The sequence below is a fragment of the Vicugna pacos genome, chromosome 5 (genome assembly GCF_048564905.1).
Source record: "Vicugna pacos chromosome 5, VicPac4, whole genome shotgun sequence".
Lineage (NCBI taxonomy): Eukaryota > Metazoa > Chordata > Mammalia > Artiodactyla > Camelidae > Vicugna > Vicugna pacos.
Window position 1 is genome coordinate 64,255,994 of NC_132991.1, and position 25,105 is coordinate 64,281,098.

At 36.8% G+C, this 25,105-nt stretch overlaps 1 protein-coding gene across 9 annotated transcripts in view; it reads right to left on the minus strand.

Moving 5' to 3' along the window:
* The window catches only part of PIKFYVE (phosphoinositide kinase, FYVE-type zinc finger containing), a 72,958-nt gene that overhangs the window by 43,486 nt on the left and 4,367 nt on the right, over window positions 1-25,105 (minus strand). For 2 of the 9 annotated variants that reach the window (XM_015240067.3, XM_015240065.3), the window contains exons 3-13: window positions 24,048-24,197; window positions 23,746-23,781; window positions 20,722-20,840; window positions 19,861-20,032; window positions 13,946-14,153; window positions 12,017-12,106; window positions 6,094-6,232; window positions 4,626-4,783; window positions 3,337-3,448; window positions 2,275-2,422; window positions 1,561-1,728 (exon numbers count right to left, since the gene is read on the minus strand). In XM_015240067.3, the coding sequence (XP_015095553.2) occupies window positions 1,561-1,728; window positions 2,275-2,422; window positions 3,337-3,448; window positions 4,626-4,783; window positions 6,094-6,232; window positions 12,017-12,106; window positions 13,946-14,153; window positions 19,861-20,032; window positions 20,722-20,840; window positions 23,746-23,781; window positions 24,048-24,197 (1,500 nt within the window). Of the gene's footprint in view, window positions 1-1,549; window positions 1,729-2,274; window positions 2,423-3,336; window positions 3,449-4,625; window positions 4,784-6,093; window positions 6,233-12,016; window positions 12,107-13,945; window positions 14,154-19,860; window positions 20,033-20,721; window positions 20,841-23,745; window positions 23,782-24,047; window positions 24,198-25,105 lie in introns of those variants that run through there. The other 7 variants (XM_015240066.3, XM_015240070.3, XM_015240069.3 and 4 more) reach the window with 7 other exon arrangements.

The following is a 25,105-nucleotide window of genomic DNA, read 5'->3' on the forward strand; positions in this document are numbered from 1 at the left end:
CAAAAAGTTCCTTAATTTCTCAGGAAATGAAGTCATCAGCAAGTCAAGAATGCTTTTCACACTCTACTTTCAGAACAATGAAATTGCCAACAGATGTGTCCAGAGAACAGATACCCTCTCACAAAAGGTCATCCCACCTCTGAATCACATCTGTAATTTATATAACAAAAATCCAACATCTTCCATGTGACAAAAGTCTACGTTAGTTCTCACAAAAGTGTCACTCCTGCTTCACTGTCCTTTCATACTCACCTGAATGTTCCCTACTATTTTTTCCAATTTGTTTTGAGGATTCCCATAAAGATATGTAACTTACTCATAATCACTGCTAGTCAGGTCTCCTCTTTTCCCACACCCTTTTTAAATGTCTATTCTTAAATAAGATATACCTTTTCATTAGATATCTCTTAAATGACATTTTACCACAACTTGATAATGGCTAATATTGACAATTACAAGAAATTTGTTGTAGAAATGTGAATTTGTTGCCAATTACTTAAGCACAGATGTGTAAGTTCAAAAGCTCCTCTCTTCTGATCCTATTTTTAGGCTCAAAATAGGGAGCAGTGAAGAATTAGGCAAGCATTTCTGATCTAAGTAAGGAGATAATTCAAATTTATAGCACTATTAAATATTAAAAATTCAAACTCCTGGTGAAATCATGGAATAAACTGCTTCATCTTTAGAATAGTGATTTTTTTCAGTTACTATAACATAATGACATATACTGTAACAGAGTTACTTATTTACTTATGTATTTTTATTTATTTACTTTTACTAATGTCACCTTAGAGTTACAATTTAAATTGGCTTTTAATTACATCTAACAAAGTAAACTTCATCATCCACTTAAAAAAAAAAGGCACTTCATTCCTATGTACTGCTATGTTGGAGTTTAGTAATGGTTTATATTATTTTTCTTTTTATATCAAATATCTTTTGAATATGGCCTTTATTATTTTTAAGTCAGTAGACTAAAGCCTCAAATAAGATAGCTAAAAATAATTTGTTTTGTATTAAATACAGAAGAAAACTTTTTTACAAACATAGCACATACACAATAAGCATTTTAAATTATAGCAGAAAAACATTTTGGAACGTGTAAATGTTTTTCCCCAGCATAGTTCAAGCATCTGAAAAATTCAGTGAAATACTACGCTTCTGGGTAACAGCATAAGCAAACAGGCTTTAAAATGTTAAATGAAGAAAGAGAAATGAAGAAAGCAGAACATCCATGTTATAAATGCAAAGAAATGCCACCTTGGAAGTTGCACATTATGCTAAAGGAAAGGCAGTCAGATGTAGCTCCTAATTTTAAAGACGAGAAGCTTTACACTGGGTGTGGTGATACTGAGGGAAAAAACAAGAAATAAAAGGAACTTGAGCCAACCAAAAAAAAAACATGTGGGGAGGAGGTGTGGGGAATATGAGAAAGGGTGGACCAAAACCCACACCAGATCCCCTCAGCCCTACAGGACAGAGGAAGCCAGAGGACAGGCTGGCACAAGTTCTATGAGCAATCCAGCCTGTGTTTGGATCCAGACGGTGACTACCTCCTACCTTTTTGGTCAGCAGGGTGAGGGGGCACATGTGGGTACTTGGAGGGCTTCTTGATATGGAAGTTCACGTTGTCCAGCTCCACGTTCAGGCTGATAGAAGCGGCTGAGTCACTGTCCACTGTGGACTGGAAACTGCTGACTGATGTGCGCTTGCTAGGACTGGCAGAATCTTTTAGTGTCAGGGAGGGGAAAGAAATACAGGGAGGGGAAGGGAGTAAAAACGGGTTTCATCAGGGTATTGGAGGAAAGGAGAAAGATGTTTTTTTAATATACAAGCCCAATGTGCAATACCAAAATGGATACAGTATTTTCATGTACTTCTGTGTAGACTTAATAAAATTTAAACATGTTAAACATAAAGTGAATTTTTAAAATGAAGAAAGGTATTGGAGGTTCTGCAGAGAGAAGGTCTGATACCACAGTGAGAAGGTGAGAAAGTTATCTACTGCGACATTATTAGCTCAGAGTTATTTTTAAGCTGCTGCAAACTAAAGAGAATGGCAAAATCTGAAAACACCAGTAGCCTAACACGTGGGTTTCTTAAGAAAATACTGTATCTAGGACAAGGATTGCTATCAGATGTTGTTCACATTTAGTTGGAGTCATAAATCTTAAAAGTAGGATTGTTTCAACTAAATAAACAAAAACAGTCATTTTATCATACATACACAGTAATGATTCATAAAAAACTAACATGTCAGAAAGTGAAACTCACTGGTCAAATTATCGTCACCTTCTTCAGCTATCTGTTCTGTGTCGCTGTCATCAAATTTTATGTCTTTAAACCAGGATGGCTCGGAATGTCCTTCCACAGAGTTCACTGAGTCACTGTCCGGAGAAGGGGTCTCAGAAAATTCTGTACTCTGAAAGGGTCAAGACAGGATCCAAGTAACTGACCCTCAATAGCAGTGATGTTGAGGCTGTCACACAACATTTCTACAAAGCTAACCACTGAATAAATTTATGTAAAAACAAGCAAATTAACAGAAACTAAGTTGTAAACAAGCATCATGCTGGCAATTCCACTCTTAAAATTATAATATTCATGAATCAGTGGGCTTAGAGGCAGCATATTATCAACAAAACATAATATACAGATTTTACAGTGATTCTTCTTTTAGTCCTGAGAGTGGATATGGCTGAGAATATATCCTAACCCTGTGCAATGCTAAGACACACCCTAGAAAACAATTATTACATTTTAACACGTAACACCACTTTGTGTAATTTGTCTTCTAACCACTGACTTTCCAAATTTAGTTCAAAAAGCTATTACTGAATATTATTTATATCAAAATTAACATAAAGTAAAAGTGAAAGTATATCTTTTTAAAAAGTTCTATCTTTAATTTCCACTTTCTTAATTAAAAAAAATAGCATATTCATTGTTTTACCATTGCTGTACAATTTAATACTGCTATAGAGTTAAGATCAATTGCAATGGTGACATTAAATTTTTTCAATTATCTTATTAAATATATTCCCTCTTAATCCTGAAAACACAGACAAAGTAAAACTAAAAACCACTGAAGGTAAATGATACTTTATAAAGCCAAGCTTAAGAAAAGCCACACCAGATGAAAAGTGTTTGCTTCCAATGGATTTTTCATCACTACTATCTTCCAAGTAAAAACGTTTTAACTTTCCTCAGACAGCAGGGAAAACATGTTAGGAACGTGTATCTTTGGGTAATTCAACTACTTTTCATTTCCACTGATGTAGAAGGCTTGGCGACAAAGCTCGCTATATTCTCATCAGCGGTACCACCAAACACTACCTGCAGCGGTCTGTACAGAGCATACTCATCCCTGAAGAGCTGATCATGATGACTGACACAATCCAGCCAACGTCCATCAACCATTGCCTGTCCAATTGCTATAGCTTGTGCCCTAAATCAAGATCAACAAAAATGAAAACTTCTAAAAGTCAGTCAGAATAATTTTACAAGATGAGACACAAATTTTTTTTTTCCATTCTACTCGGGAGTTGGAATTTCAAATGTTCCTTGGATAGGTGAGGGATAAAACAAGAAAGACTTGAAGCTAATTAACAGATTTTCCCAGCTACCATAGTAAAGGAGTACCTACTGATAATGCCGTCCCAACAAAACCTCATCTTACTTATGCAATCAAGTACTCAGCACATGCATACCCTGTACTTACTAGAGGAGTAAAAAAATGTTGAGAATAGCATGGCTCCTGTCTTGAAGGAGCTTACAGTATTTGTTAAGACGACAATACCAAGTATTACAGATATAGGTATAAAATGTATTATCTATATATACACATAAACTAGACACTTATTAATGCATTGCATTTATATGGCATTTCACAATTTATAAAGTACCTTAGCCCATAATATTTCATTTCATTCTCACAGCTTCTTCACCAGATCATAAATTTTCCTCATTTTAGAGCTAAGAGGTCAAGTCTCAAAGAGACTGAATAACTTGACAGAGAACACAAAGTTAAAAAGAGATACCATCAAAACTGGAACCCAGGACTTCATTGCTTACTGCTGTTTCTCCTCTTCCTACACACTTTCTTCCTCCCAAGAAAGGAAGAACTAATCTAAGCAAGTAGAAAAGCTAGGGGACACATTGCCCTGAAAGGCAACAGGACCTGTCTGTCTCTTTTTCACAAATGATTTGTGAGGCAGGCTAGGACACTCCAGGCATGGCTATTGGACCCAGTTCTCAAGACAGGTTGAATGTCCAGATTATGGAGCAGCAGCAGGAGAACCCACCGTGGTCTGAGGCTCTAGCACCCCTACCCTGCTTAACTAGAGAGCTCTCTGCTTCAGAAATTACTGCTCTCTGCTGCTTTTAATAAATAAGGTAAACTGTGACCCCATTCGGCTCCTTGCATCTACCCTCAACTGACTACAACCCAGAAGGGAGGAGGATGGAGTAATTAGCACCCCCAACACCAAATGCAGAAAACAAATAGCCCCAACTCACACACACACACACAAAACAAAACACTGCTCCTCTTATATCTACAATGATGTATCATTAAAAATAAATTCATGAATAACATCAAAAAGTCATTCTTAAGATCCCATTACCTTGTAGCAATGTGTCCATTTCGGATTAACCAGTTGACCAATTCCTTTCCTACAATGCAGTTGGGATGCGTTCTCAGCCAGTAGCGGTGATCCTGAAACTCCATTCCACTACTGTGATGGCAGATTTTTTTCCACAGGTCTTTTAACTGAACACTGTCCTGAAATCATATTATGAGCAAGTAATCACCCCTGAGAGAGATGCAATATTCCTTGTCAAACTCATTCCTGTAATTTCTAGTTTCATAAAGGAAACTCAATTCATATTTCTTTGTCATAGCTAACTTACATGATTTAATAGAAATGACACGTGCATGGGGAACAATTTGAACTCAACTCATCTCATTCCAAACATAGTTTTTTCTCTTGAAATACAATTGTCCCAAATAATTTTTTTTTCACTCGGTGGCACATACTATCAGTCTCCTGATTATCTAAGCACAAAATTTCACACCCCTCTTAGAGATGGAACAAGGGAGGAACAGTCAATCACACTGAAGTAACTGTTTCTGCCTTCACTCCAACAGATTTTCACCATTCTCACCTATACCCAACTGCCAGGTGAATTTCCAAGAGAAAGGCCAGCAGTGAAAATTACTCCCTGTTCAAGAAAACTTCAACACTCTTCAGCACCTACAGGTTCAAATCTAAAACTTATAAAGACTGAATTCACCACCTTCTACCAAGCAGCCCCAAATAACTCTATTCTCACTGCCCACAGAATCAAACTTACTATGCCTCTCAGCGTCTCCTAATTAAGAAATCCTACTTTGGTCCATGGAAAATGCCATACTTATTCTCACCTCTATACCTTTCCCCACACCTTAATTAAGATTTTCTTTCTTCACTGCACACCCAAATCCACCCCATCCTTCAAGGTCCAGTCCAAGCTTTTCAATTTAAAGCCTTTCCTGACTCCCTCACTACCAACACTCTATTTTTCACCATTGAAGTATTATTTCTTTTACTATTAAGGACCTGCCCATCAACTTTATTTCTACTTTTTGAATTGTAAACTGGAAGACAGAAGCTGTATCTTCCATCTCTTTGAGTCGCTCTTACGATTAAACACAGTATTTTACAGAGACAAATTCAATACACAACTGATTATTATCCGCTTAAACATGTAATATTAAATGTCTGAAAAGCATTCCACATGTATGCGAAACGTGTTCCAAAGTTTACACAGCAATCTGGGACCTAACTAAAAGTTAAGCTCTAGTATTATGTAGGCACTTGAATTCTGATTTTGCCAGACGAAAGAAGTCAAGAAAATATTAATGTAGCATATTAGTGTGGACTACTTGACCAATTTCAGATGATTCTAATAAAAACTTAAGCTAATTACTTGCTCTATTTATCTGCTAATTGGATATTTCATTTATATTTGCCTTTAAAAAAAAAGGAATCAATGAGATAAACATTCTGTCTGCTCAAAACTGGCAATGGGTCAAAGATATTGGACCGGTACCAGAAGAATTTTGCGTTCATCCTCAGTGGTCTCTGTCCTGACATATGTTCGGTTAGCCTGGGGACTGACGGATGTCTCATACGATGGTACCATGGGAGACCCAGATCGATCCAGTGACAGATTAGTAATGCTAGCTGATCTGGAAATAAAAACAGAAAGTGAAAACACAGTTGTAAATAATCTTGCAGATCAGGGCTAGTAAACTATGGCCCAAGGCCGAACAGTTTTTCCAGAACCAGTGAATTAAGAATTTTTTTTTTAAATTGGATATCTATAATGTTCCAGTGACAGGAAACACTAACTTTGAACTCCAATTCAACTAAGCAAAATGTATTCCCCCAAAAAGAATTCCTTTCTTTTTCTTAGTAGACCTATATTAAAAATACTGTCCTCGATTATTATCCTTGAATTTGATCAATGAAAAAGTTAGTGAAAATTTAATTCCTCTCATTATATAAGTACTTACATAATATCCTTAATTTTGCCTCTTGACAAAGTTACCAAATAAATGATTTGTGAGTGGACTACCAATAGCAGCAAGCAAGCATTTATTTATAAAAAAAAATTTTAGCTCGAAATTTAGTTAGCTTCTACCTAGAAAAAATGAAACCCAATTTTAGCTTTTATATAAAGGATAAAAGGCAGAAACATGTAAATGTGTTACAGTCACTCTTAAGCTGTATCTTCCCTCATTGAGTCTCACAGCATCCTACAGAGTAGATACAACTAGATCCATTCTACAAATAAGAAATCAAGAATAAGAAATTAAGAAATTTATCTAACTCAGCCAAAAAAGTAACAGGACTGCCATTCAAAACCAGGCCTCAATTGAAAAACTATGCTCTTCCAGCAAAAAGATAGATACTTTAAAATAACTTAAGAAATTACATAGAAAAATTTTTTGCTGTAACAGGCTCAGCAAAAAAAAATCATTCTTAATGGTTACTGAGAAACCTTGATATCAAATAAATACCGTCTATAAACAAGATCTTTTAAATAACCAATTAATCATTTCTTGGCATACTCCTGCAGTGAAAAGTTGCCCCTGTGACCTATTCAACCAATTATAATCTCCTGTCCAATGTGTGCATTACCCACGCATTCTGCTTCTCTAACACTGCACCATCCTTACACATATTCTGATATGTGGCAACAAGAATAAAAGAAAATTAGTCAATTTTGTTGTCAAATATTTAAATGAGCAGTGGTAAAGAATGCTAAGTAAAATTTTAGTTAGAGACAGTACTCACTAAGCTACATCTTTCCTAAAGACATATATCACTCTCAGCATAAATTCAAAACACACCAAGATGGGGGGTGGAGTACAGCTCAGTGGTAGAGCATATGCTTAGCATCACAAAGCGAGGTCTAGGGTTCAAACCCCAGTACCTCTATTAAAAATAAATTAAAAAACTGGAGGGAAAAAAAGGAACTATCACTGTGGAATCCACCAAAAAAACCAAAAAAACAAACAAAAACTGAGAGACAAGTCGGCCCACAAAGAAGCCACTGCCACATTTTCAGCAGAGTTGAAGAAGCTGATTAAGGTGAGAGACCACAAAAGAGAAAAAGAGAAGAGATTGTAAATTAGCACAGTTATCTCTACATTTGTACACATGACAACAGGAATACGGTAATTTGTCCCATCTTTCAAAAATTATCTTGATTTCACATTCCTCTGCTGCTTTTCCCTCCCTCACTATAGCAAAACTGTCTCTAATTCTTCTTCCATTCTCTCCAGAGCCCCAAACAACCCATTGAAATTGCCTATACCAATGTTATTGTTAAACCCAATAGTCAGCTTTTTACTCCTCATCTTATTTGATGTATGGCAGGATAACCCATTTTCCTTGAGTTATTTTCTTCATTTGGCTACTAAGACAACACACTCTGAAAAAGAGTATGTGTGTATATATACGTATATAACTGAACCATTGTGCTATACACCAGAAATTAATACACTGTAAATCAAAAAATAAAAATAAACTGAAAAAAAAAAAAACAAAAAAACACCCTCTCCTGGCTTCCTCTCTCCTTATCATTGGTCTCTCCTTCTCAGTCTCCTTTTCTGGTTCCTCTTCATTTCCCCAGTCTTAGTCCTCGGTCCTTATTTCCTCAGTTTCCACTCACTCTTTTGATGATCTCCACACAGGTTCATAGCATCAAATACCATCCACATGGTAATAACACCCAAGTTTACATCTCCAGCTTGTACCTCTTGCCTGAACTCTAGATTTATACATCTAACGGTTTGATATCTCAGCTGGATGTCCAGACGGTATCTCAAATTCAACATGTCTAAAACCAAAATATTCCTCCCAGTCTTCCCTATCTCAACAAGTGGCAACTCTGTCCTTTCAACTGCTCAGGCAAGGATGTCCTCTCTTACAACTTATTTTTAAAATCGTCCTGGAAGCATTAGCCAAAGTAGTAAGACAAAAGGAAATAAAAGGAATACAGAATAGGAAAGAAGAATTAAAATGGTTTTTGTTCATAGATGACATGAACATCTATGTAAAAATCTGAAAGAATCAACAGAAAAAACGCTTAGAATACAGCAACATTGCAAGATGCAAGGTTAATATACAAAAGTCAATCACGTTCTGATATACCAGCAATGAACAAGGCAAATTAAAACAAATTCCTATTTACATTAGCACCCCCCATAATGAAATACTACCTCAAACAAAATAGGTGTAAGATCTGAATGAGGATAACTACAAAACGTGGATGAAAGATATCAAAGAACTAAATAAATGGAGAAATAGTCATTGTTCATGAATAGGAAGACTCAATATCGTCAAGATGTCAGTTCTTCTCAACTTCATCTATGGATCCAATACAATCTTATTCAAAATCCTAGCAAGTTATTCTGTGGATATTGACAAACTGATTCTAAAGTTTTATGTGTTGAGGCAAAAGATCCAGAATAGCCAGAATACTGTTGAAAGAGAAGAACAATGTCAGAGGACTAACACAATCATCCAACTTTAAGACTTACCATAAAGCTACAGTAACCAAGACAATGTGGTATTGGTGAAAGAACAAATAGATCAGTGGAATAAAACAGAAAGCCCAGAAACAGACCCAGACAAATATAATCACTAATCTGTGATGAAGGAACATAGGAAATGCAATGGAGCAAAAAGAGTCTTTTCAACAAATGGTGCTGGAACAACTGAACATCCACACACACAAAAATTAATATAGACACAGACCTTGTACTGTTCACAAAAATGAACTCAAAATGAATAACAGACCTAAAAGTAAAACCTAAAACTATAAAACTCCCAGAAAATAACATAGGAGAAAATTTAGATGATCTTAGTTATGGAGATGACTTTTTAGCTACAATACCAAAGCACCATCCATGAAAGAAAAAATTGATAAGCTAGACTTCATTAAAATAAAAAACTTACGCTGTGCGTAAGACATCAAAACACTTAGAAGACCAGCCACAGACTGAAAGAAAATATTTGCAAAAGACTCATTCGATAAAGGATGATTATCCAAAATAAATATAAAAAGAACCCTCAAAACTCAACAATAAGAAAACAACTCAGTTAAAAAATGGGCCAAAGACCTAGACAGACACCTCACCAAAGAAGGTATACAGATGGCTAGAAAGCAAATGAAAAGATGTTCAACATAACAAGCCATTAGGAAATCGCAAGTTAAAACAATGAGATACCATTATAGATCTATCAGAATGGCCAAAATCCAGAATACAGACAACACCAAATACCAGCAAGGATGTGAAACAACAGACCTCCCATTCATTGCTGATAGGAATACAAGATGCTATGGCCATTTTGGAAGATAGTTTGGCAGTTTCTTACAAAATTAAACATACTCTTAACCATAGGATCCAGTGATCACACTCCTTGGTATTTACCCAAATAAATGGAAAATATATCCACACAAAAACTTGCACATGGCTGTTTACAGCAGGCTTTATTCATAACTGCAAACACTTGGAAGCAACCAAGATGTCCCTCAGTAGGTGAGTGGATAAATAAACTACAGTACTTCCAGACAATGGAATATTATTCAGTGCTAAATAGAAATGACCTATCAAGCCATAGAAAGGCATGGAAGAAATTAAATGCATATTACTAAGTGAAAGAAACCCATCTGGAAAGACTATATACCATATGATTCCAACTATGTAACACTCTGGAAAAGGAAAAACTATGAAGATAATAAAAAGATCAGTGCCATGGGTTCAGAGGAGGGAGGAATCAATAAGCAGAGCACAGAGGATCTTTAACACAGTGAAACTATTCTGCACGTTACTACAATGGTGAATACACGTCAGTACACATGTTCAAACCCACAGAACGTACATCAAGAGTGAATCCTAACATAAACTATAAATTTGGGGTGGTAATGATGTGTCACTGCAGGTTCATCAATTGTAACAACATCCCTCTCCAGTGTGGGAGGTTTATAGCGGGGGAGGCTATGGAGGACACGAGGTGTATGGGAAGGAACTCCCTGTACTTAACGGTCAATTCTGCTGTGAATCTAAAACTGCTCTACAAAATGAAGTTTATTCATCTTTTTTAAGAAAAGTAAAGGACGATAATGTCTGCACTTACACTCAAATAGTCCAGGAAACAAACAAAAATACAGTATTATATACAATAACAAAGCAAATGTACAAAATGTAACTTAGTGCTCTTAATGAAGTATACATGAAAAATTTATTTTATCCCTTTTCTTGCAACTTTTCTGCAAATATAAAATGTTTTCAAAATAAATATAAAAAGTGAAACTCTCCAATAGCTTCCCATCTCACTGAGTACACAACAAGCCCTCACAATGAACTGTAAGAGAGTTCTACTCCTGGTACGCAGGACTCATTGCTACTCCCTGCCAGGCATGTTCCCACTCAGGAATTAGCTATTCACTGTTTGTGTGGTACATTCTTCTACGAAATGTCCACATGGCTTACTCCCTCACATCCTCAAGTCTTTGTCCAAACGTCACCTTCCCCATGAGCTCTTCACTGACCACACTATTTAAAATTCCAGTCTCCTCTCCTACTCCTCATGCTTTTTTGTGCTTTAAATTTTTGTCTGTCTGAACTTCTGCTGTATGACAAGTCCCTAGTTTGTAGGTACTTATTAACTGTTGAAAGAATAAACTGACAGTATGCTAAACCATGGTGAGTCAGAGTCTAGTTCTTCAGGTTTATAACCACTTACTCATTCATTTTCTAATAATGAAAGCATACTCAGTGGGAGGTGTGGATGTTAGCAATATTCTAGCAGGTTGAAGAGAAGTGTGCAGGTACAGAACAATTACAGGCCACTATTTCAAGGCATTTCGCAAAGAAGAAAATAAACTGAAAATATAGAGAACTAGAAGGAAGATACAAAGGAGAGGTTTTTGTTTATTTGTTTGTTTGTTTTTAATAAGCAAGACCTAAGTCTGTTCAAATGCAGACGATAAGGAGTCAGCAGAGAGAAGTGGAAGATAAGGAACACTAATAGGGTAACTAATAAAAAACAGTAAGGGATGAGAACCAGAACACAAATGGAGAACCAGGGGTAGAGAAGAGAAAAAGGATGAGCTCCAAGCGTAATCAAGTTGGTAAGTGGTGCTCAGAGTTGGGGAAGTCCCCTTCAGTTCTCTCCCCTCTTTGCTATGCATTAGAAAGTGAAGCCCCCTGCCAAGCCAGAAAGAAAGTGGGGTGAGGGTTCTGAGATCTGAAGCCAGTGGAGAACAATGGGAAGGGACCACTGAGAGAATGCAAGTGGCAACTGATGAGCAAAAAGGAAATGATACTTTAATTCAGCTTTCAAAACTAAGAAAGTGTGTAACAATCAATCCCATCCTTTTTAGGTTTGTTTTTCTCATTACTATAAAAAGAAGAAAAATCAGATGCAGAATACAGTGTTTTCATTTGGCAGTTTACCTATTTCGAGCAGGAGATTTCCCAGCATCTTCTTGAACAGATACAAGTCTCGTTGAAAGAGCAGTATTTGAGGAGTCTGGATGAATCAAACTATAAGGAAAACAGGAAAATACTGAGATGATTTAAGAGCATTACAGGCAAATCCAATTTCAATGCAGTGCTTTAACATTCAAAAGATTGTTTTTCCTATAAGCTCATTTTTGTTGTCTCCATTTAATTGAGGTGGAACCAGGATGGTTTTCGTCTTAAGTATATCAAACACTGAAGGACTGATCATGGAGAGTTTATTAAGTATATGGAGTGCCAATAAAATAATCAAATTGGCCAGGTAAGTGACTTATAGAGCTCCTTCTCACATCACATACACAAGACTGCAGGGCCTAGAGGCATAAATACTGAGCTCGAATATTTTACTCTCAGTCCCCATAACTAACTGGAAAAGCACTGCAGAGTCAGACAAAGGTAGGTCCAGGGGCAGGCTCTACCTCTTACTAGCTGTGTGACCTTGGGCACATTACTTAATCTGTCTGAACTTCGGCATCCACATCTGTCAAAAGGGGAAAGTAGTTCCTACCACAGGGATATGATGGCTAGAAGAGAACAAACATTAATCAATTAGCATAGAACCTAAAAATTATTCTGCCTTTGACATTTATCCTGCATCTCCCAGAAAGCTTTCAAATATGGTTTATTTTATTAAGTCACACTTGCCAATTCTAGGCTCACACAACAGGGCGAGGCATTCACGTGGCACTGCTTACTAAAGTAAGAATTGAACAATCCCTCTACTTGTTTTTTTGTTGTTCACTAAATGTAGAATCGATCTTTAAAATTCATAAAATATACATAAACTATAAAGAATCATGATGCCACAAACACCAGGGTATCCATCGAGCAATTTAAGGAAAAAAAAGCATTACCACCGACTTTAAAGTGTTTCTGTTCCTCCCACCCATTCCCACTCCCTTCCCTGCTCTCAATGAAACTACTGTTGTAAATTTTATACTTGTCATTCTCTTCCTTTTCTTTCAGTTAACCAAGTATAAATCCCAAGAGTGCATTCATTTTGTACATTTCTGAACTTTCTATAAATATGGACATATATGTGACTTCCTTTTCTCCACCACATTACATACCTGAGATTCATACATGTTGAATGTAGCTATAATTCATTTTTTACTTTTGTCTAAAATCACTGGTTACATACTAATTCCTCACTCCATTAAGGATTATCAGAAAATAACTTATCAGTAAGATGCTAGTTAAAACTTCAAGCACTTTGACATGGCCAGATTTCATATCACACATGAGAAAACTATTTAGCTATAGAAAAAAAAAATCAGAAACTGATGAACCTAGGATTCTAATTCAAACAATTCCAAGTCACTTTCAAGAAAGAGTTAGTAACATCTTCTACTACCAGACAACGTAGCATATTTAGACATATGAAAAAACATGAAATGTCCCTTAGGAAGGAAAAAAAAACTAATTTCATTTACATTTACATTGAAACCTTCATTTCATTTACAAATATCATGACTACAAATCTTAAGCCTCCTCTGAGGGCTGAGCATCCTTCTCAAAGAAGCCTACTTTAGAAATTACTAATTTGAATCACTTCTGTTGCTTATTCAATAAACATAATCAAGATCATATATATGCCATACACTGTTCTTGGTGCCAGGCATAGAACAATGAACAAGACAGACATAAAGTCTCTCCTCTTGTGGAGCTAACATTCTAATTAGTCAATATTATCACTATCCATAAACATTTTCTGTGATCCTTTCTGAGGCAAGCTGAGAAAAAAGAAGAAAATGGTTTATTTGCAAGAAACAACTCAAAGAAGTTAAATGTTAAAGCACTCATAGGTCATAAGACTCTCAGTATTTATCAAATACAAATAAATTTCTATTTAAGTGACAGTACCTTTGCCAGGCAAAATCATCCTCTAAAAATATGTTGCGGCTGGCTTTTCTACTCCCTACAGGTGTTCGGGGTTCACTCGGATCAAGTACAGAGACAGAGGAAGCAGAATCTGAAAGGGCATTCAAGTCTTCGCCAATGGAATTACTGTCCGTGGAATGAGCATAACTTAAGGCTATTTTTCTACAGTATGTACAAGCTCGGAGGTCCCCTAGGAGGGGAAAAAAAAGGAAATTAAGCAAAAGATAACTAATGTATTACTTAACAGAATACATTAAACCTTTGGATTAATAGTTTACCTAGTAACAGGGAAATGTCTTCAAGTACAGACTACCAAAAAAGACATTTTTTAAAAGTGAAGTAACTTTGTTAGCTCTGATATATTTTTAAAATCATTATTATGATCAATTCATCCAGGTATCCAAAGTATCTGAAATATATATATTTTTTAATTGAAGTACAGTCAGTTACAATTTGCCAATTTCTGGTGCATAGCACAATGCCCCAGTCATGCATATATATATATATATTCATTTTCATATTCTTTTTCATTAAAGGTTATTACAAGATATTGAATAGAGTTCCCTGTGTTATACAGAAGAAATATCTGAAATATTTATAGCAAGTTAAAAAATTTGACTTAATGCACTAGAAAATTCTGCTTAAAAGAGTATTTCTCAAGGTTCTAAAAGTGAAGTAACGGATCTATCAGAAACAGTAGGTTTAAGAAAAAAAAATTTTTTTAATTGAGTACACAAACCAACACAAATAGAAACACATTTTCCCCAGGTAACAAGCAAGGAGGAAAAAAAGTTATTTAGTTCTCTCTGTGAAGTCATGAAAAGCGGCCTCCACGAGGGGGCATAGTTTTAAAAATAAACAAAATTGTCTCATACATAACTTGAAATATGAGGCGGAAATGATAAAGAAAATTCTTATAATGAAAGTTTAGATGGAACTGAAACATTCTTGGGAGGACAAACAAAAAGGTTATTTAATAACTTTAAATGCTATTTTTTTTTTTCAGGATGTAGTCCAAATATAAGTTTTCATTACCATCCTGTTTGTCTCTAACAACTTTTTATGTGATTCTGTGACATTTTAGTGTACTAAAAAAAAAGGAGGTGATAAGTAAATTTTATTAGTAACATATTACTTAACAATTCTACCTTAATCCTTTTTATCATTAACATTAGAAAACTGAAGTGACATGGAGCAAAAGACTTCTAAAAGTCAACCATACTGTGTTTTTTACCATAATTACTACCAAGTATAATAAAGGGTCTTTCATTTTTCATTTTAAGACAACTATCATGTAGTACTCAGTTTTATTAAATTATGCATGTACTTTAAGCAAAATTAAATATCACTTATGTTATGTTACTCATTTCTAACACTATGATTCAACAGATGAATCTAAAGAAAAACATTTCCACTTCAATCAGGAACAACAAAAAAAATTGAAAAAAATTATCCAGTCCAGGATAAACGAGAGCACTAGGCCAAAGTACCAGCTGACCAAAACAGAATTCATTAAGGAGATGAAATTACTATTCGCAAATAGGTCTTTAAGTTGACACAACAAAAACTCGTTCTTGCACTGTAAAGGAAGTCTCCCTCAACCAGTCAGCTATTAGAACGAAAATTATCAGATCAATAAAAGGAGCCAAGCTTGACCAGTTCCCACTTCATGAAGAATCTTCACCAGCAAGGGCCTACTGAGCACAGGCCTATATTAAGTGATGGAGTTAAAAGGTTGATGGGATGCCGCCCTGCTATCAAAGAACTCAGTTCACTGGAGACCACAGACACATTTAATTTAAAAGTTGCATGACAGATGCAGAGATACCACTGCTACTACCACCAATAATAGCTTAACATGAATTGACCCCTTTCAATGTGCCCATGCAGTCTAGGTATTTATTCCAGGCCACGATGTACAATTGTGTCCAAAATCTATTACCCCATGTGCAGTGATTAATTTCATGTGTCAACTTGGCTGAGTCATTGTTTGGTCCAACAATGTCTAGTTGTAGTCTAGTTGTTGCTGCAAACTTTTGTTTTCTTTTAAGATATAGTTAACGTTTACAATCTGCTGACGTTAGTTAGATTAACCTCCATAATGTGGGTGGGCCTCAACCAGTCATTTGATGGCCTTAAGGTCAAACACTGAGGATACCAGGAGGAAAAAAAGAACTCTAATTCCAGTCTTCAAGATAGAAATCCTGCCTGAGTTTCCAGCCTCCTAAGAATTCAGACTTGCCAGCTCCAATAATCATTTGAAACAATTCCTCAAAACAAACTTCTTTTTATATATAAACATCTGTGCGCATGTATTGGGGATGTAAATATCCTATTAGTTCTGTTTCTCTGGAGAACCCTGACTAAGACAAATTTTGGTACCAAGAGTAGTTCTAGTGTATGTGCTGCCGAAGCAAGCACCCAAGAGCAGTTCTAGAGTAACAAAACTTGAAGGATGAGTTTTCTAAATTGGTTCTTCAGTTTCTGGAACTGGTTCTTTGATTAAAAGTAATGAGGACTCTCTATTCCTAGTAGTAAAGAGAATGCTGACAGTCCACAGTGTGATGTGGCCACAGAATCACGTAAAATATCACCTACGGATACTCCTAATCAAATACTTGCAGAGGCAAAGTTCTGGGCGACCATGTCTGTCATATCTTAGGACATTTTTTGTCAAACTAATGGGTGTAATGAGATTAACTGCTCCTAACTGCACTGAAGAGAGAAAAGAATGACCTCAGGAATTCATATTCTCAACTTAAGAATTGTGCAATGTACCTGAGTTTCTATGTCTTCCCTGAAAGAAACCAAATATAGCTGCAGAGCTAAGATTGCTGAAAATCAAACCAAGAGTCTCATCCTGCAAGTGAGTGAATCACAACACATGCTGTATAACTTAACCTTGCAATATGTCTGCTACTGAAGTAGGGAAATTGTTTATAAAGGAATGAGATCCTGAAAACTGGAATGGGGATATCTGGGAAGTTCCCAATGAAGCCGAGAACACTGAACTCCCAATTTCTGCTTAGTCTTCTTTGCGAGTTAGAAGTAGCCTTTCCACTCTGTCTGAGATTAACCCTTCTTTGCCTGAGAAATTCACAATGGCCTCCCATGAGTTAGCTGCCTTGCAAGAAGACACTGCTTATTTCCCTCAGGACCCATTCCACTATCCTCTGCTTCTAGGCCTATAACAAGACTCAAGTCCCAGCAGACCCTGAAACGTGAGTTATAAAGTGAGACCCATGAGTAGACAGATACACTACACTTCAGAAGAACTACATTTTCTTCCCAACTGAAACAGAAACCCAGGGAATATTTGTGGGAATGGATATCAAGGGTATAGGATAACAATGGAAAGAATATAAAATTGGATCAAACTGAATTTATTGACATAGGCCCATTAAGCAGATTCTGGATGTTGCAGCTCAAGGTGTTAAAAGGGTCTCTACCAGTCTGGTTAATCTGGTTGGACAACCCTAAATGAAAGTGCAATGGCAGAATCATCCTGGAATGCTATAAAAGAAGGGATCCAAAGGCATAGGGAGACTGTAATGTTAAGAGCAGATTTACCAAGTAAGATCTGCTCACTCGCCCCAGGGAAATCCACCAGACATACCTTTCACCAAGGCTAAGAAATACACTGTATACCACAGGGAACTATATTCAATATCTTGTAATAACCTATAATGAAAAAGAATATGAAAACAAATATACATATATTTATGTATGACTGAACTATTATGCTGTACACCAGAAATTGACACAACACTGTAAACTAACTATACTTCAATAAAAAATAAATAAATAAATGTATGAAGTAATGATTGAAATACTTCCTAAAAAAAAAAAAAAAGACTACAAGAAAAAAAAAATCTATGAAGGAAGCCCCTGCATCCTTGTAGAGGTCACTCTTCCTTGCAGGTCAGAAATTATAGAGGGAACTGCTGGCACTGTACTGGGAAATCTAAGTGCAATGGGGACCACTGGATCCCAGGATGACAGGGGCAAAGTGACAGCATTTAATCACCAAAAACAAGGTGTGCATGTCACCATAACAGATAGCAGTTAGAAGTGTAATTAGGATAGTGACATAATAAAGATCTATGGCACTGATTACAGTGTTCCTAAAAGTAAGACATAGAAAACAAACTTACGGTTACCAGAGGGGAAAAGGGAGTGGGAAAGGATAGACTGGGAGTTCAAGATTTGTGGATAAAAACTACTATAATATAAAATAAACAACAAGTTTATACTGTATAGCACAGGTAATTATTTTCAATAGCTTATAATAACCTATAATGAAAAAGAATATGAAAAGAAATATATGTATGTATATGCATGACTGAAGCATTATGCTGTACACCAGAAATTGACACAACACTGTAAACTGACTATAATTCAATAAATAAATTTTAAAAATTGGAAAAAAAAGTAAATGGGTAGTCTACTAAATTCTTACACGATTTGTATAAGAAAAAGAGTTGTAGATCAAGTGAACAGAAGTCTAGTTTGAATCAAAAAAGAGTCATTACCCCTCAGCCAATTCTCAGACTTGAGCCATTCACAGACCGAGAATTCCCTGAATGAAGGGAGGCTGGGTCACCCTGAGGAAGAACCCCACCACATTGCCAAAAAACGTGCACTGCTAATCTTCCTACTAGCCTCCCCAAGGGACTACAGCCTTTTACCAGGGTGACTGTGCTTTGAGAAAAAGGTAATAGTCAAACTTGCGGGGATTACTGGACTTTGGCTCGGAACTAACACCAATTCAAAGAGGCCTAAAACATTACTGTGGTTTACCACTCAGGGCAGGGGCTTACAGAGGTGAGGCAATCGGTGGAGTTTCAGCAAAGGTCCATCTTACAGGGAGTTCAGTGGGTCCCTGCATCCATTTGTGGTTATCCCCTAGTCCTAGAATATATAACTGGAATAGACATACTCAGCAAATGGCAGACTCCCTATAATTGCTCCCTGACCTGTGGGGTGAGGGCTATTATGGTAGTTCTGGCCTCCAGAATTGTGAGACAACAAATTTCTGTTTGTTGTAAGCCACTCAGTTTGTGGTATTTTGTTAGGAAAGCCCTAAGGAACCAATACACCAACCATATTAACAAGACAGGGTTAAATCCTAATGGTAATGGGAGCTCTGAGAGGGTTTTAGACAGGGGAATATCTTGACATGATCAAATAAGCATTTTATAGGATATTGATTAAAGTATGAAAAATGAGGTACAAGTAGGGAAAAACTAAAAGTAAAAAAAAATCTTATAAAGGCTGTAGCCATAAGCTGCATGGAAGATAATTTGGGTCTGAAGCAGTTTAGGGAGGAAAAAAGTGAATAAGGCCAAAAGGAAGATCTGTATGATAAAAATAACAGGAGAGAGATGCTAAGGGTGTTCTCTTTTTGGTATCTCTGTCAACCTTCCACTCCCTAATCACTGTATAAATCCATACACCATGGTTTAGTTTTTTCTGCTTCAAAAAATAATTTTAAATTTCTACACTACTAAAATTTAGGGAAGAATATGAGTAAATGCAATTTGCTAAAGCAGCGTGTCATATAACTCAAGGAATATCTGTGTTTTGTAAAATAAAAACTCTTTGTAATGTAAAGCAATGATCTACTCTACCCACCCTGTCTAGTAAAAGTTAACCATTCCATGGCTGTTTGCTCACATTTGTGATACACTGTCTTTTACTCTTCTTATTTATGAGCATCCCTATCTGTTTTATTATTCGACTAAAGGTCCTGAAAAGCAAAGCCGTGTCTCCCTCAGGTTTACATCCCCCATGTCTCACATGTAAACTCCAAAATAAAAAATGACTTAATATGGATCCTGTGTTATAACTATTTTACAATGACCTTTGAATGTAAAATTGTCAATAAATGCATTTACCTGTATAACCCATAAATTTTCCAGGGATTTCTTGATTGCAGCAACGACTGCAAAAAATCTGCCCACACAGTCGGCAATGATGTCTGCGCCTAAAAGTGGTAAATTTCTCATTACAGTCATAGCACTCTTTACACTGGCTATCTGGCATCCAGTATTGCTTCAGGTCACTATCCTGTAACAATAAAAAAATGTAAAGGCTTCTTGAAAATATTGATTATTTAGATGCAATGCAAATGCAATGCTAATCAAAATCCTAGAAGGTTTCTTTTGCAGAAATTAACAAGCTGTTTCTAAAATTAATATGAGAATGCAAAGAGCCAAAATGATCAAGACAATTTTGAACAATAAGATGAAGGACTTGTAATGTCAGCCATTAAGACTTATTCTAAAGCTACAAAGTTTTAGACAGAGTATTAGTACAATGATAGAAAAAAATGGAGCTGTGGAAGGGCACCCAGGCACACCCTCACATATACATATGGACTTATGACAAGACTATAACACAATCAGTGAAGGGTGGTCTTTAAAAAAAATGGTGCTGGGTCAAATTGGACATCCACAAGAAAAAAAAATGAATCCTGACTGCCTATACTTCACACAAATAACAAACCTTCCTAAAGAAACCATGGGAGAATAGTTACTGCCCCGGGCTAGAAAAACACTTCTTAAACACAAAAAGCACAACCCATAAAAGGAAAAAAAAATTGATAAATTAAAGTTAAGAACTTATGTGTAAAAATATGGTGTTCACAGCTGGAGTTAGTATTAACTGACTTTTCTTTCAAGTGGCATCATACCACTCTCCTGAGTACGGCATGACGCCTACATTATAAGCAATCTCCTAAAGCCTTTAGACAGTACCTGGCTCTTCCCCTCCATGATTTCCTTGAGGCGTTTTAATACTGTGCTGAGGCTTCGGAGCTGAACAGCTGTACGAGGGTCATGACCTCCAAAGGCAGGTTCTGCTTTCCTTCTGGCGTCTAAGTCAGATTTAAAAAAAAAAAAAAAACCTTAATAGTCTGTATTATTGATGCAAAGTGCCTCTTATTTCAGTATATACTTATGTTCTCCCAACCAGTGATATGGACTGAGAGGTAAAACTAGTCTTGATCAGAGTAAAAGGCTAGTGAAAGTGTTTATTACCATGTAAAACACTGCTTCACAAGAAAATAAAGGCTACCTGAGACAAGCACTGTCTGAGACCACCGATGATTTTGAGACTGAGACGGGAACATCACTTAACGTGGTCCAAAATTCATTAATGACTTCTTGGGTTCTTTGGTCTCAAGACATAATAAATAGCTGCTAGAGATTTAGCAGAAGGGAAAGCAATCCCAGTGAGTTATCCTAGCCCAGTATCTACACTTAAACAGGTCAGCAACAGGGTTGAACAGTTCAGTTCAGTCTGTAGACCACAAACCCAAACGCTTACGGAGTAGGTCATCAGAAAGGAATTGAACGGCCAGTCCCCACAGAATCTGACAGACTTCAGAGCATCCAGGATGGTAAGTTATCCACAGACTTCCCTTCATCAATGTCCAAGCAGGTTTCTCTTCACCAAAGAACTGCTAGAACTCCAATTCTGCCCTTCCCTGCCACCTCCCCATCCCTGCAGCTTTAAGCTGGAAGGGATCACTTGCTCTTGAGATAGCAATACTGGAGCCAGTCCTGTCACTAGTAAGACAAGCCTACATTCCAGAATGTGGTGTGCACACAAAGCTGTCATATATTACTTCCTTATTGTTAGAGCAAGATTACAACTACAGTTTCTACCTATTCCTGGCTCCAGCAGTTATTAAACCTAAGGATGAAGTAGAGGTGGCTCAACAAAAAGGATGAACATCCCTATCAGCTTAAACTCATTAACCTAACAACCTATGGCAAAGCAAGTTGGAAAATACCCCACCCTAAATCTTCCCCAAACTCATTTATTTGCTAGGTTTGCTTAAGGTATTCTCTACCTTGGTCAGGTGGGAAAGAAAGGATTATCAAGAAATGAAAGATTGGTATCTAAATGTAAACTGACAAAGAACTTTCCAAGATATTAATCATGGAAATACTCATATAAACTGTACCTATGTTAGAAAACTTTGAAAACTTTATCTTTCTATAAATAATGTCTTAATTCCAGCAGACACATCAGATGTGTTTCTAGAACAAAAATGTATAGGCATTGGAAGACCAAATTGTTCTTGAGTCTCCATGATAAACCAACTCTCCATGATTGATGAATTGAAAAGGAGGCAGATAAAGCTGTTACAACAGTAAGGCTGTGCTTCCATGCATGGACAACAATTAACTGTGAAGCCCCTTGCGCTTAGCCACTTTGGAATATAAGCAAGTAGAAATAGCACTGTCCATTGAAAAAGGAGCAAGACTGTTCCTAGAGCCAGCAGAATCACAGATCACAGATCATGGATGAAGCCGAAAGAGACTAAGAGAAAATCTGGTCAAGTACTCTGCCTTCAAGCAAATCATCCTAGTTGCTATTATAAAATAAATATTAGAAAATTAGATGACTTTCTAATGTCACAGAGCTAGTAAATAGTGAAATCACAGCTTTTGAGTAGGAAAACTAGAAAACTAGAACTGGACTGATCCAACAGACCCAGGCTTGTGAAGCTCAAATGCCTAGAGCAGTAGCTCACAGTGAAAAGGAATGTGACAATGAATATATGTATGTTCACGTATAACCGAAAAACTGTGCTCTACACTGGAAATTGACACAACATTGTAAACTGACTATAACTCAAGAAAAAAGTTAAAAAAAATTTTTTTAAATGCCTAGAGCAGCTAAGGTAGAAACAAACAATCAAAAAATCACGTGGACTTATAAAGACAATACGGAAAGGTGGGGACTGCAGCAAACTAGATATACAAACTCCACCTAGTGATATTCAAGTTCAAGTTTATCAAAACACCAAGGCAAGGACTAGTAGGCTGTCAATCTGTAACTTCTAAAAGATTATATTCTAGTCCAACTCCTCAATTTTACAAATGAAGAAATCCTATGCTTCATTCAGCACAGGATTTAGTCAAAAGAGCTCCCTTAACAAAAACAGGAGTGTTACCGCAGGTCAGGTTCAAGAGATAAGGAGAGTTTAAGGTTAAAGGTTAACGTGGGAATGGTCTCTCTCTTCCATCCATTTGGAGTAAAGAGCTCACTTTCTTCATCTCCCTCTTCCCACCTTCTGGTTCTTCCTTTCAAATGGCCGACATAACCCAGGCTGAGGACCTCTGCCCTGAACCTGCAGAGTGCCAGCTCTACTCCAGTCCTCAGGGAGAAACTCTTCTGGTCGGTTTCTGCTCCTCCTCTGACCCACCAGAAGAGGGTTCTGAGCCAAGTCTCAACAAGCAATGAAGTATCCTTCTGAGAACCACTGTTACCTGCGCCTGCCTATCTTTCACCCAAAGATCTCATGGGGACAACTGGCCAGACAAGACAGGATCTGACGTTCAGGGACACCTGATTTCCAAGGCTACACACCTCCCCCTCGATTGTGCTCTCTTTCACTGCCTTTCTCCTGTCACCCTGAGTTGGGCAAATGATTGCACTGAGTTTAATAATCTAACAGAAATAAGACATAAAACAACTCACTTTATCTAGTTTCTCGATGCAGGCACTGATCTCAGCCTGTGCTCAACAGAACGGCATGAAAATGAAGATGACCGCGTAGCAGACCAGGATGGAGAACAAACAGGCGACAGGAGCTCACCTTATCCAGCCACACTGACAGTTTGCACCCCAACAAGGACAGAAGGCCAAGAGCAAGTGGCAGCCCACTAATGGAGTTGAGAGACTTCCGCAGCCAGAGGCATGCACATCACATTACACTGGCCACCCCAAGAACAGATGCAGCATTCAGTCACAAAGTTGAAACTAACCTGCGTTCTCCTGGGGCTGTTGCAAACTGTTCTCTGCTGAAACCCAAGCAAGTAATTAATCAAAAAACAGTCACGAGATCTATCTCTGCCTTGCCTAAATTAAAGTTTAATAAAATGTTTAAGAAATCTTTCTTAGGTATCAGCAAATTCTTTCACTATCGAGGTAACAGTCTCATTAATTCTGAAGAGTGACTGACTATTCTAAACAGCAAAAAAGTTAAGTCAATAAACAACCTGGGAAACACAGTGTCTGTGGGAAAATCTAACACACAGAGAGAAATGAAAGAAGAATACTGCCCTACCTAACACTGAAGATCGCCGCTGGAGCTCCTCATTAAGCTGTTTTTTATAAGGTGTGGGTGATCTCACAGATTGTGTCCTCGAAGGCAGCTGAGGGCTGGTCCAACCTCCACTCAGAGACTGCTGCTCTCCCTGGCCCCCTTCTGCTCTCTCTGTGGCAAAGGAAAGCTTGGAATTATCGGAAAATTGAGACTCAGAGTTCAGCAAAGAGAAGGAAATAGATGAGATTTTAAGGAAAGAGTGTATACTTGTATTATGCACCTAAATAAAAATTATGTTTTGTTTTGTTTTTTAATTCAAAGAAGGTGGCAAAATCACAGGTCAATAATTACATCTTTGGGATATGTGACCTTCAGTTTGTTTTACTTTTCATTAGAAATATTAAAGGAAACAATGCAAGCATCACATGAAGGCAGAGATATTTTGTTGTTGTTGTTCTGTTTTATTGATGGGATAGACATACCCCTTGTGCTATTAAAACAGTGCCGAGTGAAGAGCAGGTGCTCAATAAACATTTGCTAAATAAAAAGATTACTGTCATATTATGGTTCAATTGAATATGGTAACCTAGGTGGGATACTGGAACAAAAAAAGGACATTAGGTAGACACTGAAGAGCTATGAAAATAATACATACTTAAGTTGGTAATAATACATCAATAATGGTTCATTAACTGTAATAAATGTACTGTATCAATGTAAGGTGTTAATTAACAGGGGAGCCTGAGTGTAGGGGTATATGAGAACTCCTTGTATTATTTTCCCAATTTTTCCACAAATCTAAACCTATTCTAAAAAATAAGATTCTTGAGGTTTTGTTTGTTTTTTTTAAAGATCATTGTCTTCAAAATGGTGTAATGGAGGTTTTACAGAGCTTTAAACGTGACTGCTAATAAGTCAGTTGATATCATTAAAATTTCTACTGAGTTAATTGAACTATTAATTCCCAAATCCCTTACAACTAGAGGGATTACTTTATAACACATTTCAAACAATACAGCCAAATAGAAAGCAAAAGATGTAGACCGTATTTTTTTTTAATTCTTCCAATGAGTAAAAAA